Below are 16,858 nucleotides of genomic sequence, written 5' to 3' on the forward strand. Positions count from 1 at the left end.
CTCATGCAAATGTTGAAATCTGCCAGGGGTTTGGGGTGGAGTGTTGCTATTTGTGGTTTTGTTCAATCTTTGTGCAATACACCACCAGTATGGGTTTCTAAACTGTGATTACTATTCGAAGTATAAATAATAATAATGGTTCCTGCTGTCATTTAAGATATATTGCAAACAATCTAAGGGTTTCAGTTTCCACTTGATAGGAAAATGTGCACCATAAAGTAATACCATGTATAGGAATAGAAAATATATTAAAAAAATAAATTAATCCATGTTTAAAATAAATTATGCTGTAACTCAGCAAATTTTCGATAACTGCGGAAGCAAGATATGTGGGACACTTGTGGGATATTTTAGCTTTCCTTTATTACATATTTTCAATTTAATACTGGTTATCAGTGCTTAATAAATGCATTACCATTAGGCTAATTATTGGCTGCATTTATTGCTACTGGTATTTGATTGTATGTGAGGACCTCCTGGCATAGATGGTATGCTGAAGTCATCTAGTGATACCTAACTCCAGAGGAATTATGGATTTCCAGGTCTCACCTGGTGAAAACCTTCTCTTTGCTTTGACTATCTTCAATTCCCTGCTTGTATTTTTGCCTGGGATTCTTGCCACAAGCAAGTGGTTAGATCAGCAGCCAGACCTTGCCCTCAGCATCTCCTCTGGTGGCCCCTGTGCTGTCACATTTGGTTGTTCTCTGCTGCTGCTGCCCCTGAGCACGGCCCTGGTGGGGTCAAGCAGGGGCAGAGCTGAGCCTGGTCCGGCTCATTGCCCTCAGTGCTGCTGGGCTGGAAGGCAAGGAAGGGATGGAGCTGTTCCTTCAGCTGTTACATTCATGGTGTCACAGCATCCTCCTTGAACCTTTGGAGAACACAAACTCACTTTCTAACCTTTTAATATACAAGTTTAGCATCAAGGCCTGGCATCCTTGTGGGCTTTTAGGGAATATTCACTTAAGTGTACATTTGTTTTCAGACCTAAAGTGAAGTCAAATATCCTGTGTGCCACTATAGCTAAGTGTATTATGTTGCATTTTAGAGTATTTCAAATGTTTTTACTCTGCAAGAATTCAATTCATCTCCTCTCAGAAAAGGAAAGAAAATAAAATAAGTGTACAAGGTCTAGGCAAAGATATATATGATTACACGGTGTGTGCAATTTTGCTACTATTTATAAAAAAAGTAAATTTAATATTTGATACATGGAAATTTTTAATGCAACAAAAATTCTCTGATATTCCCTCTAAAAGTATTTATATATAAATATCTTTTTATATATCTCTGTGATTCTATAAGAAATGCACAGTGTACTATTTGTTCTAATTAGAATATAAAGATGTTTTAAAATACCTTTAAATGCAAAAAAAAAAAAAACCTCTTGATTGGTTAGAACAGTTGGTACGTGACAATAGTTTATCTGATATATCACATATATATCTCCTTCAAAATACATCTTATGGTATTTTAGTTGTGGACTATTATTTAAAGGTCTCCAGGGAGATGAAAGAGTCTGAACACTGTGTTGTGATTTCCCTCTTTGGTTTTCTAAGGGCATATCAGCAGTTATGTTCTCTTCTACCCACCAATTTTGGAAAAGATGATGGAAACCACAGATTTATTAGGGAGAGAAGACATAGGGAAACCCATAGGTGCATAGTAATCTACATCACAGGTGACTTGTGATGGGATTATTCTGCCATGCTCTTAATTTCCTTCTAACTGTGAAGTGCCCTCACATCCAATTGAAGACAATAAAATGGAGCTGTGTACATGAGCATTTGGTTGCCAAAGTTAATATTATGGATGACATACAAGTGTAATACCAACATTATGGACTTCTACAGAGCCTCATCCAACCTGGCCTTGAACGCTTCCAGGGGTGGAGCACCCACAGTTTCTCTGGACAACCTGTGCCAGGAATGAATTTTTTCCTATTTTTTTTAAATGATAAACTGGTTCCTTCTGTATTAATATCTTAAATTTTTGAAGTTATACTAAAGTAAACCCTAAAATGAAAAAATCTCTTAACTACCACTAAAATCAGAAATTTTATGTAATTTTCTTGGAAATGGAACCAGTTACATTCTTTCTCATGTGGCTGACATTTCAAACAAGAGCATCTACTCACAATTAACTACAAGTGCTGTGAGGGATGATTCTAAAAGTCCCTTCTTGCCTTAAAGTCTATTCATTGAAATAATCAGCACATGGGTCCTTATAAGCCTTTAGGATTGCTGCAGCAATTTGCATACTTAAAACATGCTGATAATGTGTACTGTAGTGTGAAGATACCAAAGACTTAGATTAACCATTTTAAAAGGTTTTGCATTGTTTGAACGCTGCAGTCTGCTGTAAGTATGCCTGAAATTAGGGCACTCTGCTGTGGAGGATAAGGTGGCAACATCATTTTATCTCAGGCTCTGGGCTGAACTAAAGCACATATCCTAAAACAGGTCACCTCCAACAGTGAATATAAACTAACTCCTAAATTGTTCATTATAGAGCTGACAGTCTGATTTGCGTTTATCATGCACTTGTTAATCTGTGTTCTTAAATGAAAGCTGTGCATGGCTTTGGGTGAAATGCTTTGCAGCTAATGGCAGGGATTGGTTTCTAAAAGCCCTCCTCTAAATCATGGCTTCAGCTACAAGCTGCCCAAGTCTTTAGCTCAGTTTGCATCTCAGCTGATTGTTTGTAAACTGCCCAGTCTTCCTTCACTTGTCCTGAGAATGAAACCTTAAGGAACTTAAGGTACTTTGCAGGTACTTTGATAAAAGCTATATAAATATGTAGATAGATTAACATATGGAGGAAAATGGCATCTGCTCTGACAGTGATAGGAGTTAAGAGCCAAAATCTGACAAGGGTTTTGTGCTTATTGAAGTATTTCTACCATCACCTTATTGCAAGCTTCCAGGAAACATCTGCTTACAAGTTTGCATTTTTATTTATCTTACATAATTCTCTGTTTTCTGAAGCGGCCACATGGTAGTGTTATTTTATTTACATATAAGTTAAGCAGGCTTTGCATCTGGAAGTCTTATAGGTACAGCATACAGCATAAGTTCAGCATTAGCTCCAACTTGTATGCAGTCTGCACTACAATATGTGTGGGTTGTTGTGTTTGGTGGGGTTTTTCTCCCCCCATGGAAAGTGCTATCATTATTTTGAAAATTCAGCCACGTCATTTTATAGTGCTGTCCATACTCTGATATACAATAATAATCTCTTGTAAAGAATTACTGCTAATGCTGGCAAATTAGCAGAATGCCATATTGTAAATATAAATTCTACTTGACAGGGTTATTGATCCAAGGTTTCTGCTTACTTTACTTGTGCTTATTTCAGAAAGAAGCAGCCTAGGGATTTACCTAGGATTGCCTAACTGTTGCTTCATATTTGAAGAGAGAAATGCTCTTCCTCACAGAAAACAGGAGTTTTAAGGGGTTTTTATGCTTCATGAGGAGCACTAGAATAGAGACTGAAATCTCTACAGTATGAGGCCATCTACAGTGGTCTGACAGCTCAAGTAGGCACTTCACAGGTGCCACCCATGTGTTTGTGAGGAGCTGTGCCAAGCCATGGCTCTGGCAGCTGGGCAAAGGAACAAATTCGTGTCCTTGGTGTAAGACCAACACCTGTATTCTATTCTGGACTTCAGATTCAGTGAGGATCCATCAATGAGAGACATTAACAGGATGCTAAAAGCACTGCATCGAGAAACTCTGTGCAGCTGTGATGTACTCATGAGCAGCCCATGGACCAGATGAAGTCCAGTTATGTGTTGCAGTTCATTTTCTGAACTGTATCAATCATAAACTTAATTTTGGCCTTTGGTTTACTGATTTGATTTACCCTAGATTATTAGGGTTTGAAGGCCAAGTCAGACGTCATTTGAAAGCAGTTTCCCTTGATTTGCAGTTGGGTTTCTAAACTGACCTACAACCTTGATAACATAATGGTAATGAACCACATGTGGCTTGCATAGAGAAAAATGCAAAAATAGAGGTTTTCACAATTTTGCTAGAATAAGGTTCTTACCTTTAATTCTTTTTGACATTTAACTTTTACGAATCTTGCATGTGTATACCTTTTGGGGAAATTACATCTATTAATTTATAAATATCTCTAATCATGTAGCATCTTTCATTTGAGAAACTGATAAAATATCAGAGGAAAAAGTAGGCAACTGAACCAATGCAATACTGAGAAATGTTACCTGTATTTTCTTAGTCCTGTGCCAACTGTTCAAAGTACAGACACTGGGTGTCTGTCATTTGATGTCATTATGGTGAAGAAAGGTATTTTAGTGAAGAAACACATTGTAAGAGTAAAAAAAAATTAAGTAGTCTGTCTACTTTATAAAAATGCGTTTAATAAATATTTGCTTTAAAAAGATAAAAATAAATGTCCCTCGTGGGGACATGGGGATAGCATAGGATCAATTATGAAAACAAAGAGTTAGTCAATGAGCTATAAAAAGAACAGAGGCTATTGAGGAATATCTGTTAGAATTCAGACTTACTGCATACAATCATAATGCATATGCAAATTCTCCAAGTGTATAAGGAATTATGGAATCTAGTAATTGTTTCCTATCATTCTTAAACTCTATTTTTGTGCTTTTTAAAATTACTTAAAGTTGCAGAAGATGTATTTAAAAAACCACACCCTCTGCCAGCTGCACAAAGAGGTCAGAAATAGTATATAATTATTGCTGAGCTAATTGCTGGGTGCTAACATACATATAGACATACAGTATTCAACTCAGACATTATCACAATAGTGGACAATTAGGGCAAATTCAGTGACAGATGAAATGCAAATAGAATTTTTAAACCTAGTACTCTACTGGATTTTTAATTTTTTAATAATCTTAGAATAATTGTCACTTCTATCTTTAGCCTTACAAATGCAACCTAAAAGGGTGACTACATCACAATAACAGTTGCAAATTTTTTTGGAAGACTATGCTTAAACTCAAAATCACTTATTGTCAAAATAGTTTTTAGACACAGAGAATGTGTTTTTTTCTAATTTTTTTTTTTTTAAACATAGGTGAAGCTTAGAAAGAAGCTATTTTTTGGAGAATGTTCTGCTGTTCCTGACATCAAACTATCTTCTTAAATTACCAGTTTTGGTAGAATATGGAATCTGTTGAAATATGTCTTTTGATATTTTGTAGAACTAGATTAATTTCAGAATTACTTATTTTTATGTTGAAATAACTTAAGCTGTAGGAGGGATAGATGAGAAGATAACATAATTAGAAGAAATCTATGGCAACAGTCTGTGCACTTCACGAAGCTTAAGGATATTATGTCCCTTCTCAAACTTTAAAAATGTACTGTAGCAACACAGCAATGATATGAAAAGCCAACAGTCTCACTACCTTTTTTATTTATAATGTTGTTTAAAAAAAATGTCAGAACAGTGGAAAAATAATTCCTCTGTGCCTATTTAGATATGGGTTTCTCATGGTCTTGTGTTCCAAGGAAGCAAGAAAATGGAGTGTCTCATCTTTGGGGTTTTGATTCAGGGCATGCATGGCCCAGTTATACTTGAGCTTGAAAGAAATTACTGCTCTACAGATGTATTCCATTTGGGGATTAATAACACATATTGGAGTTTCCTTAGAGCTTTAAAAAATCAAGGAACTCTAAGGCTGCTAAAATCCCTTGAAGGCTATTTACATGGTGTGTGTATATTAAGGAGTAAGAAATAATTTTAATTTTGATTTGTAGAGAAGAAGCAGAAAAGTCAATAAAAATAAAAGTTGAGGCTGTGTTTAAAAGCTGAGTATAGGTAAGGACAGATTTTGCTTCTTCAGGACACATCTGTGCATGCATTTAAGAACAAGAACCCTAGGGGAACCTATTTAAGGAGCCCTTCAATGGCATCCAAAGACCCCAGCTCCTTCCCAACACCTGAATTTGCCTTGCTTTGCAAATTGCAAGCAATATGTCTTCAAAGTCTTCTACAAACTTCTGTTTGTTTCTTCAAAGTTTATGATTTATTTCTCACTCAATACAGTGGATGTGATTTATTGCCTGTTTCACAGGGGGAATGAGCCTTAAATTGCTAAAGGTAGATGTGGGCAAAGCTGAGAGTAAGTGTGTGACGATTGATTTCAGGAGTAAAGGGAAGTTTTATGGGAGCTATGTCTGATAAGGCTAACTCTACTTGGACAAGGAAAACCTCTTCTTTTCAACATGAGCCCAGAAAGATGGGCTTTGAATTGTACAATTAGCAGTGAGAATGACACTGTTTTAAGCTGAAGGTTGTAATTCCACAGAAGTTAGTGAGTGTATGCCACTTGCTTTCACAGATTTCATGTGGTTTTCAAGGCTGTCAGCCAGGACAGTGACTGGGGCTCTTAGTAAAAGGGAGAAGGAGAGGTTGATGAAACAGAATAAATAGGTGAAGAATTGCCCAGCCTCTCAGAGGAAGAGCAGGGCTTGCCTCAGCCTAAATGTGAGACCAGATCAATTGCCTGTATGACTGTTCTCATTAAATGCTCATGAAGGTAAGACTTGATAATTTTGGCTGATCAGAAACTCTGGAAGACTCTTAACTCAGCATTTGTGACTTTTTCCCACTATTCACAATACAGTTTAAAAGGCAGAAGTGGGTTGGCATGGTATTGCAGTGACCAGTGCAGAGTTAGAGAATCCTTTGCATCCCATTGCACAAAGGAGAGCTCCTACAAGATGTCAGGATTCTGCTGGCAGCACAAAACGCTCCAGTTCACCTCCAGGTGTGTGAGGTGAAAGGTCTGCTCATGTCAGCCCCCTGTGTTTGCCTGGGCTTCCTCTGAGGCTGTCAGGGCTCAGGCTTTGAGTTCAGCCTTGGCACTGTGCACTGGAGAGGCCTGTGGTACTCAGGAATAGGCTGGTAGTGAAAACACTTCTCAGGTACAAGAATGATGCTTTTATCCATTTGTGCTGTTCCTGTTAGGACCCTGCATCCCTCACCTGAAGGTAGTTTTCTCCTGTTAGGTGTGAGTATCTAGAGGAACTGGCTCTGCTCTGGGCAGAATTTTCCATGCTGAAGGAGAGAGCAAAATTATGAGCTGTTACACATATAGGCAATGACCTTATTAAAATCGGTGTACCAGGAAGAGCTATTGAAGTGCAGTGCCTTATTCATATAATTTAGGAGCCTTAATGAAATATGTATATGTATGCAAATTCCCAGTTGTTTCACTTGACCCTGAGCAAGGTGTGGAGAGCAGAGATTTGATATCCACTGTTGTTTGCATGTGCAAATGCATGCACACTTGTTTGAACACCTGGGCCTTGGAGGAGAGCTTGTTCTGCCTCCTTGGGTGGTGGTCTGCTGCTGTGCTGGCTTGTCTTTGGAAGCTGCTCTGTCTTACAGTGCCATGATAAATTACAGCCCTTGCTGATTATCTGCTGTCATCTGGCCCCTGGTCACTGAAGTGAAACCAACAAAAGATCACATTTCTTCCTACTGTGCTGCTATAAAATCCCTACGATGCTGTAGGCAAAACCTTCATTATAAATTGTTTTATTCAGTCATGCTTATAATGCCACCTCTATTGAGCCTGCAGCACAGGACATCCAGGTAGAGAGGAATAGCCCAACTCTAATTTTGCTCCACATATTTGGCACTCTGATAACAACAAAAGTTCTTTGCCTCTTTGTTTGATTTTTTCCTGTTTGTTTGGTTTTGTTTAACCGGGCACTGGTTTTGTACAACTCATCTGAAAGCCACTTTCAGTCAAAGGTTTATGTAGTTGTTTAGTAATGCTAATTGTTTGAAGGGAAATTCATTCTTATGTGCTGAATGAGAGTGGAAGGCAGTTAAATATAATGACAAAAGCCATCATAGAAAGAGATTTTTTCTTTTATTAGAAAACCATGCTTGCAGTGTGGCCTCAAACCAACGTGGGATACTCTGACAATGATTTGGCAGGGTGGGGTTGGGGATAAACTTATCTCAGAAGAGGACTTACATATAAATTTTTCTCAATTCATGAATAATAAGTTGTATTTGCTAACATCAGACTGAACAGACTGAGGCTAGGATTACAAGTTCTTTTGCCATGTGATTCAGCACTGTTAATAAAGATTTCTGTATGCCAGATGATGCCTTCATTTATACCCAATTCCAGTGTGTGCACCCTCTGCCCTTGGTTATAGGCCAGTGGGGTTGGCCCTGGCATTGAAATGTAATTATCCAGCAGTACCTGATGTACAGTCCAGTTTGTTTCTCTAGTATGAGCTCTGTAGTGCTAATAGAAGTTAAAAAATTAAAATCAGTGAATGAATGACTGAAATCAGCATTGTTGTGGTTGTGGCAGATGAGGTCTCTTGGAGTAGCTGTGCCTATGTTTCAGCTGTGCCTATCTGGACATTCAACCTTTTCCTGCTACCACTGTCTCCCAAAAAAACCCAAGACTGGACCCACATATGCAGGTTCCTGGACTGTCACAGGGTTTGGGTTTGTCTCCCACTGTAACAAGGCTGGGCAGATATAGCCTATAATTACTGAAGTGCAAATATATTTAATACAAGAACACTGTAAAATAGGGATTTGGACTTATTTTACAGAATAGAAATATGTATTTCTCAATATCTGCACCTGCAATAAAAATGGGAAAAGAATGAATGAATGTAGCAGTTGAACATAGCCTCAATCAGCAATTGGTTTTGCACTGATGTAAACAGGAATAGTTTGAATACATAAACTGAAATTGTGCAAATATTTTAAAGCAACAGCAGATACCTGCTTAGCAGGCATCTCTATAGTGTTTATCTCAGTATTTCAGACAAATGCTGATTTTACAATACTTGCTGTCTCTGGAAAACACAGATCCTTAGAGTTGGAGAAATTATTTAGTTTTTTCTTTCTATCCAGAATATTTAGAAAATAATAGCTATATTTTAATAAACACTAGGAAAAAAAATACTCTAATTTTAAAACTCGCAAAAGTGCCAGAAATTTGCATTGTGATTCTTGGGATTGTCCTGTGCAGGTCTAGAAGCTGGACCTGGATGATCCTCGTGGGTTTCTTCCAAATTAGGATATTCTAGGATTCTACTATGGAAGCAGCTGGGTCACAGTTGCTGTCTTTTGCCATGTACCCATTTATTCTTAACTTGAATGTGGTGAGCAAACAACCCAGCCAAAACTGCCAAACCTTCTGCTTTCTTTTGCAAATAGATTGCAAGTCTGGGGCTCCACAGAAAAATAATCCCAGTGTTTAAAGCTGCAGGTTTATGAGCACTGTGGCATTTTGGCATGGCTTTCACACTGACACATTGCACCCTTGTCTGGTAATGGTTGGTATTTTTGAGTTTTCACATGGAATCCCAGCTGACTAATGAGTTTCTTCACTTGAGCACTGCAGAAGTCATAGGTAGAGCTGTGGAGTCACTGCTACACCTTTTGTCTGGAATGTGTCCCCAGGGAAACTGCAATACACCATCAAAGGAAAAGCAAGCTAATGTCTTTAGTAATTGCAATTAGTCAGAGTTTCATTGTTTCAAGTCACCTGAAATGTGACACCTTCAGCAGCACTGGAGGCATCCTGAGCATGAAACCAACTGGATCAATATATGTTCAGAGAAAGCAGATGTATCTCTTGTCACTGGCATTTCCTGAATTATCTCTGTTGCATTTGGTCCTCCTTTCTTTCTGAACTGAGATTTCAGTTCCTATGTTATTACATTTTCCAGCAGAACATGTCTTCTTCCCACATCTTTATTGTATGAAGACACCAATATTCTATTACTTAGCTTGTCTTCTGCGTGTTTAATTTCTGTTGATTACATTCGGAGATGTTTGATTGACTGGTGTTAGTCGATTCTTCCTAATGGGGCTGCTGGGTATTGCAGTGCCAAAGCATTTCAAAAATTCATTGGAAGCAGGAGCAGAGGACCAGGTTAGTACTTTGTGGCTTCAAAGCTGTGCATAGCAAAATTTAAAGCAAATATGTCTAAAATACTCCCAAAGAAGTCAACAAACTGGAAAACACACAAAATATTTGAAGCTCTCAGATATGAAGATCTATTTTATAAATGAAATGTGAGCTGGGCATATATTTTCCCATGAATGACAACCTGACTTTGTTTATTGACAAATCAGAGCCTTTAAGTGTCATGGAAGGTGGGTTATGATTCCTGTGTGTGAGAACTGGTACTTCCAGCTTTTCAGCTCTGCTCCCTCTTCATCATGGCTGTTAGAAATAGGCCTGCCAAAAAAAAAAAAAAAATTAAAAATTGGTATGATAGTTGAAGGTATTTTGATAAATATTTTCAAAGTATAGCTATTGCTTTACTTCCAGTTTGTGAAAATAAATCTTGGCATCTTTTCTAGTTGCAAGTTACTTTGCTCTCAGTTAATCTCTCTTCCCCCTCCTGCTGGACAGGTACCATGTGCCAATAATTTTATAGTTGTGTTTTGGATAAATACTCTATTTCTTGGTGGGAAATAGAGCAAACTAGAATACAATAACATATCATATAGGATGGTTTTTCAATGCTAAAAATGAGGTAAATTAGACCAGAATTGTTTGCTTTTTCCATTTCCCCTTTGTCAAAACCAGAAATGTATTTTCAGTCTGTAGCACAAAACACAGCAAAGTGTCTCATTAGTGGTTTTACCTCCTGTTGTGATTTATGACTTCATATAGTATTTTTCTTACCAAAGCAGCTCCTTGGGAAACAGCATGTGTATGTTAATAATTTGAGTTCTTTTTAAGTAAATAATATTTTATTACTCATTGTTAAATATAATTATATATTTTGGAACATTGCAGTTAAATTGTATATAAAGTTTTCTGAACACAGCATTTTTTGATAGGTCACGTTTAGCAATTACATTTCAAAGTAATAGTATAGCATCTTGTCAGTGTTGAGTGCATTTAGAATCTTTGTGTTGGATATAGTGGATAAGATTTTTCAAGTTAATATTTTTATTAAAAATATTGATAAAGCTAAAAGTTGGCTTTTTCCCATTGTTTACGAAGTATCTAAGCAGTTTCTGGTTGCCTACAAGTTTCATCAAGCAAATTTATACTTTTTGCACTGAAGCTCTGCATGATTAAGACTGAGATAAGTGGTAAATTCAAAGTGAATTATTACAACTCCTAGTATACTTAAATGTAAACTTCCTATAAATCCTGATTAATGAGTGCAGAATATTATGAAATAAATTTAATGTACTTCTTCATTCTACATAATATAATTTGCAGAGTATCAGAAAGGCCTTAGACCTCTAAGCATAAACAAGAAATAACCCTCAGTATCTTGGACTTATTTTCCTTGTTTTATTATCTGTTTCTTTTAGTGCTAACTAAAGCAGTTATTATAGTGTATTGCTATGCATCAGGCCTGCATGTTGTCTGATTCAAGAAAAAAAGCTACTGGTTACTTATGAAGCAGAGATACACCCTTTTGTGGGTCTTTATGACCAGCAAAACCCAAAATTAATATAGTATTTGGGGACTGGAATGCACTGATAGTCACAACATCTTTGGTTATATTCATGAAGAGGGAATAGAAATGGTTTTTCACAATACCTGCAGTGGTAGTGCAGACTGTGCTCTGGGCAAGCACTGGTGTCTTAATCCCTGGAAATCACATGAATTGGAAGGAATTTCAAATATGTTTTTGATTTAAGAAGGCTCTGTATTTATTTGGCTTGGTATTATGTTATAAGTATCCTAAAATGTTTCTTCTATTGGTGTCCGTGGCTAACTGAAATCCCCAAGAGCTTTCCACAGATATTTAGAATGCCTTAATCTGAAAGTATTTAAAATCAAAACAATTTTCATGCCTAAAAAGAACTGAATTAATTATGACCCACAGCAACACGGACCTCTGTATATGATGAGGGAGACAGCAGAAAAATATTCTTCGTTCCTTCAATGAAGGATGTGATATTTCCATTTTGTTGTGTTTGGTGTTGATTATATTCCTTTTGCAAAGTTCATTTAGTCATGGTCATTTTCATGCTGCCAGATGCTGGCTGTTTGGGATCTGTGGGATGATGGAGAAGGAGAGAGGTTGGAAAAAATGAAATATTGGTAACTTCTAGGGGGGCGGAGATGGGCATTTCAACTTCTATCTCCATTCTTTCTCATCTTAGTCGTGACTATCTAAAACAGCCATTTCTATCTATTTTGGAAAGCTCCGAATTTTTTTATTTTGATAGTCCAGTGTTCCGAAATTGGAAGAATGAAGGCTGCAGATCTTTCTGAGCTTGTCCAAGTGTTAAGACAATTCTATAATTAAAAAGTGCCAGGATATACAATGAGAAATGCCTGAATGCAGGGTTGGATGGAAGCATTATTTTGTGCAGTTACTGAAGGATCCTGAGGAAGTCCATAACCTTCCCTGTAGTGAAATGGAATCTGGATGGCAAATAAAAGGGCCCAAGAATGTCAGTAAGCAAGCAGCCAAAGCTTCTGCCTGTGCCTCCTACAGTCTGAAAGCAGCAGAGCTCTCCAAAATATCTCCCTTACAAGACCACGTTGCTCAGGGCTCTGATATTCAAGCTTCTGTGAAATTGTTGTTGCTATTTATTCAGGCCTGAGGGTTTTAACCAAGTGCTTGTACCAGCAGCCTTTTGTGCCTGATATGGATTAGTAAAAAGAAGGAAAATATGGAAAGGAAGAGTGATCAGATAGCCAGTTATATCAACTACAGATTAAACTAACTTGGATATATTTTTCCTGAGTGTCTTACTAGTGGTTTGTTATTTAGGTTGGTGGTGTATACTGCCTCTGAATAAACATCCTACATTTAATTGTGTTAATTAAAAAGAACCTCTGTATTCATTAATGTTGTAGACATTTATAAGCATAACTTCAGCCTAATTGTGGCTGCTGCCCTTTGGCTTCATGTGCAGAATGAGGGAGAGAATATACAGCTGCTAATTCATCCTGAATGCTGCAGGCTTTTCTCTTGACTTCATCTCATAAACACTAAATTAGAGCTGGATATACTTAAGGTGAAGGCAGCAAGGACAATTGTGAGTGTGGGAATCTTTGGTCTGAGAAATTACTTTTTTTACACAAGTAAGTTGTATGAAGTGTATTTAGAAAACCTTAATATGGGGAAAGGTAAAGAGGATTTTTTTTTTTTTTTTTTTAACTGAGGAAAATCCTACATTATCTCAAATTTATCAAATATAATTTTCAAAGAAATAAGAGGAAGTTACTAAACATGTTGAACTTATTGGTTCAACATGTTTCACACCTATGGGTGTGAAGAAAAGCATAAACTAATAAAAAAATTAATTAGGCAGTCATCAGGGACATTTGTCTGATATAGGATTGTTTTTCCTCTTGTAACTCTTGGAGGAGTTTTTGCTGTAATAGTAATAGACATAAAGATGAATTTTAGACTGGTTACTTTTCTTTCTGTTTACACTATTGTACATTCAAAACATGAAATAGAATTACAAATCCGTCATTTTACATCTCTAAAACATGATGTTGACTTAAAAATCATGCTACTTGAAAGAAAAATAAAGATTGAGTTTATTTTATTTGTCTTTCTGATGTTACATACCACTAAGTTTGTATAATTTTTCTTAAAACCATATCTTTCCTCTGGAGGCATTTCAACTCTGGAAAATTGAAATTATTGTGAACCTGGAAATGAGGGCATTAACAAACCCCACTAAATTTCATAAGAAGGGACAACACTTTTTCTGTATTTCCTTGAAAGTTTGCCTGCTCACTACTAATATAATCCTAACTGTATTCAAAACCTTACCTTCTGTAAAATAACACAGAAAACCATCATCAGAGTGGAAGTCTGGGCACTTGAGGCATTAGGCTGAACCAAGCATGGCCATGCCCAGCAGCAGTGGTGGTTTTCCTCAAGCTCCTTGGTGGTCCTGCCCTCCTCCTGCTGTATCACCTGAGCTGCTACTCAGGCAGTACCTGATCCTGCTGATTGTCTGGAGGCTCATGTCAGAGCTGGCAGAAAGCTGACAGGGACTCATCATAGCTTCCAAAAGCCACTGGTTTCATTAACGTTGAGAATAGAAAGTATCCAGGCTGGGTTGAATTCTTTTGCAGCATAAGGATCAAGAGGGTGGTTTTTAAGAATTCCTGCCACCATTGGGAACAGTTTTCCCATAGCAGCTGACTTACTCATGGGTAGGGGTAGAAACAGGACAGTGTGATAAACTTTTGGGGATTTATAAGATTTGAAAGCAAGACAGAGACTGAAGAAAGTACGTGGGAGGTAAAAATGACATAAGGCTGCAGAGAGGGCCAAGAAAATTATCTGCAAAACGTTCCGAGGTGTGACTGATATTGTCATATGTTTTGGTCATTGGAGGTGTTTGCTTTCTGATCCAAAACTTTTAAGTTAGTGAATTTACTTGATGGTACCTGAAAAGGGTGGGGATGTGGGTTGTTTAGTTTAAGGTTTTCTTATTGTCTGGATGCAAAAATCGTGAAACCTCTGTGAACTCCTAAGTTTTTTTTGGTTCTTCAGCACATCACATGGTGCTAGCAATCAAAACAAACATGAGTGTCTGCCTTCCTTATTTCAGTAACAGTTGGGAGAGAAATACAAGAAATGGTGTTTTAATTATTAGCAATGAGACTGGTGATTAAGAATGGCTTGATGGAGAAATTTAACAGAAGCCACAGCTTACTGACTCTATGTGACAGATACTGACCTAATTTTTTGGCAACTAAGAGCCATAAACATCATCCTTGATGTATCAGACTCAGCATCTGGTAGGCTGTCTTATAACTTTTAAAAATTAATGCACAGAAGGGTAAAGAACTGTACATCAGCATGTGTTTGTTTTCTGTCTAAATGCAAATGTTACATCCTCTCACAAGCCCATAAATATATTGTAGAACTTAAAAATAAAAGATCTTTCATCATTGATATGGTCATGGTGAAATCCCAGTATTTAGTTGTTTGTGATATTACATGCTGTTTGTTTTAAAAAAAAAATCTCTGAACATATATCAGACGTTCATGATTGTCTCCACCAGCCAAAATATCATTCTTTATTCAGATGAATAAGCAAGGCTTTAGATTTATTAATACCATCTTTTTAATGTTGCACTGAAAAGGGCATCATGTCTGTGGTTGAAAATGTGACAACTTCAGGGAATTTGTGACCATTATTGCTTTGTCATTCTAAAGACATTGATTTTTTTTTTTAATATTAATCTACAGCACAAGGTTTGTGGCTCATTGGTTATGAGTACTGCATGTTTATATAGAAACAACAAAATGTCAGACTGTAGATGAATTCAAGCTTTTGGGCACACTTAAGCAAGCACAGGGAATTTTAAGACTGTTTGAGCAGTCTGAATGTCAGGAATCCTTCTCAGAGTACCTTTCATGAAAATCCAAAATTTTGCACAGAAAGTCGTGTGATTGCTGATCCAGTACCCACAGGGTCAGTTTGTATCTTAAATACAAACATTTGGAGATGCAGGTAGTAGCTCCATTATTTCTGTGGCAGAAAACCTATTAAAGGAAAAACTGACTGCAATCTATTGTTTTGAGAATATGTGCATTACTGAATGTCCTCTTTCTCTTTCCTTCCCTCTCTACCCTGTACTCCCGCCCCCTGGATTTTGGAGATCCTAAGGATAGGCAGTGTGAAAATATAAAATGCATAGCTGCTCTGTGCAGTGCAAGGATTGCTGCTACTCCTAAAGATTTCTTCTTCCTGTTTGCTACTTGGGGAAAAAAAAAAAAAATGCAGTGCTATTCCCATGCAATAATTCAGAAATGCTGCAAGTAGTTAGTGCATTGAAGCTTGCATTTTAGTTTAAAATGTGAAGTAAAGCCTTAAGAAAATGCAGTGAAATGTCCTGAGCAGTGGCACAGTGCAAAGCAGGAAATCTGCTGCACACAATAGAGATTAAATGCTCCCTGTGCATACTGTATTCTGCTCAGCCCTCTGCGCTCGGAGCTGGGACCGTGGCAGTCGTTATCTCCAGCAGGTTCCTTGGTGATTTTCAAGCCCTGCACTACCTACCCAAGTGGCAGTGACACCAGCTTTCACTGAAGCCTTATTACTCTTAAAAGAGCAATTTGGTTGGTTGCACAGCTATTAGGATCAGACAGTCAGGCTTAAAGCTGTCAGTACAACTGCTGCTCATCTTTTTTCACAATCCTGACATCTTTTCTCTTTTCTGCTGGACACAAGCATTACTGTATTTATCATTTTCAATCAAGCTCACGCTGCAAGCTGAGGAATATATTCCCACAGAAACCAAAGTGAGGAGCAGAAATTATTTTATAGCTGCTGTAGTAGCAGCGGTGCTGGCTGCATGTTGTGTGGGAGAAATCGGATCAGTGAGAAATGTGGCTTTCCTCAGGGCTACATCATTGAAAAATTACTTCAACGTCTGAGAGGAGCAAAGCTACTCCTTGCTCTAATTTTTCAATGATTAATCACTCTTCCCTAAGTAAATACAAAGAGGGGGAGAAGATGTGAGATTTTTTTTAAAATTTTTTTTTTATATTTTTTAAAATAACTTGTGGAAATGTTGGTATCATTGAAAAAGGGGAAAATCACTATGCTTGAACTTCTTTTCATTTTGATGTTGCTCTTCTCTGGACCAACCCTGAGCAAGCTTAGCAGGACCAAAGGCAAACACTGGAAGGGGGGTAAGTGGAAAGGAAAAGTTTTGTCATGGATGTTTGGGTAAGGTACTAAAAAGCTGCAAAGCTGCATTAAAAGTAATCTAAGGAGAATACCTGTGCTATTTTGAGTGACTCAGATTTCAGGTTGCTGTGTGGGCTTGCAGTAGGATGCTAAAAAGAGAGCATGGAGTTGAATTTGTTTTCTTGTTAGTTTGCTTGGCTGACTCTGGGTAAAGGTATGT

General features: G+C 37.4%; 1 protein-coding gene across 21 annotated transcripts in view; it reads left to right on the plus strand.

The window, feature by feature from the left end:
- Window positions 1-16,858, plus strand: part of ROBO2 (roundabout guidance receptor 2) — a 1,029,224-nt gene that overhangs the window by 145,274 nt on the left and 867,092 nt on the right. For 3 of the 21 annotated variants that reach the window (XM_032751034.3, XM_032751044.3, XM_032751036.3), the window contains exon 1: window positions 13,271-16,640. The exons of 1 other annotated variant lie outside the window; for it this stretch is intronic. In XM_032751034.3, the coding sequence (XP_032606925.3) occupies window positions 16,517-16,640 (124 nt within the window). In that variant the 5' untranslated portion in view covers window positions 13,271-16,516. 17 more of the 21 variants (XM_030285843.4, XM_030285808.4, XM_032751043.3 and 14 more) reach the window with 10 other exon arrangements.

This window comes from Taeniopygia guttata, chromosome 1 (assembly GCF_048771995.1).
Source record: "Taeniopygia guttata chromosome 1, bTaeGut7.mat, whole genome shotgun sequence".
Taxonomy (NCBI): Eukaryota; Metazoa; Chordata; class Aves; order Passeriformes; family Estrildidae; genus Taeniopygia; species Taeniopygia guttata.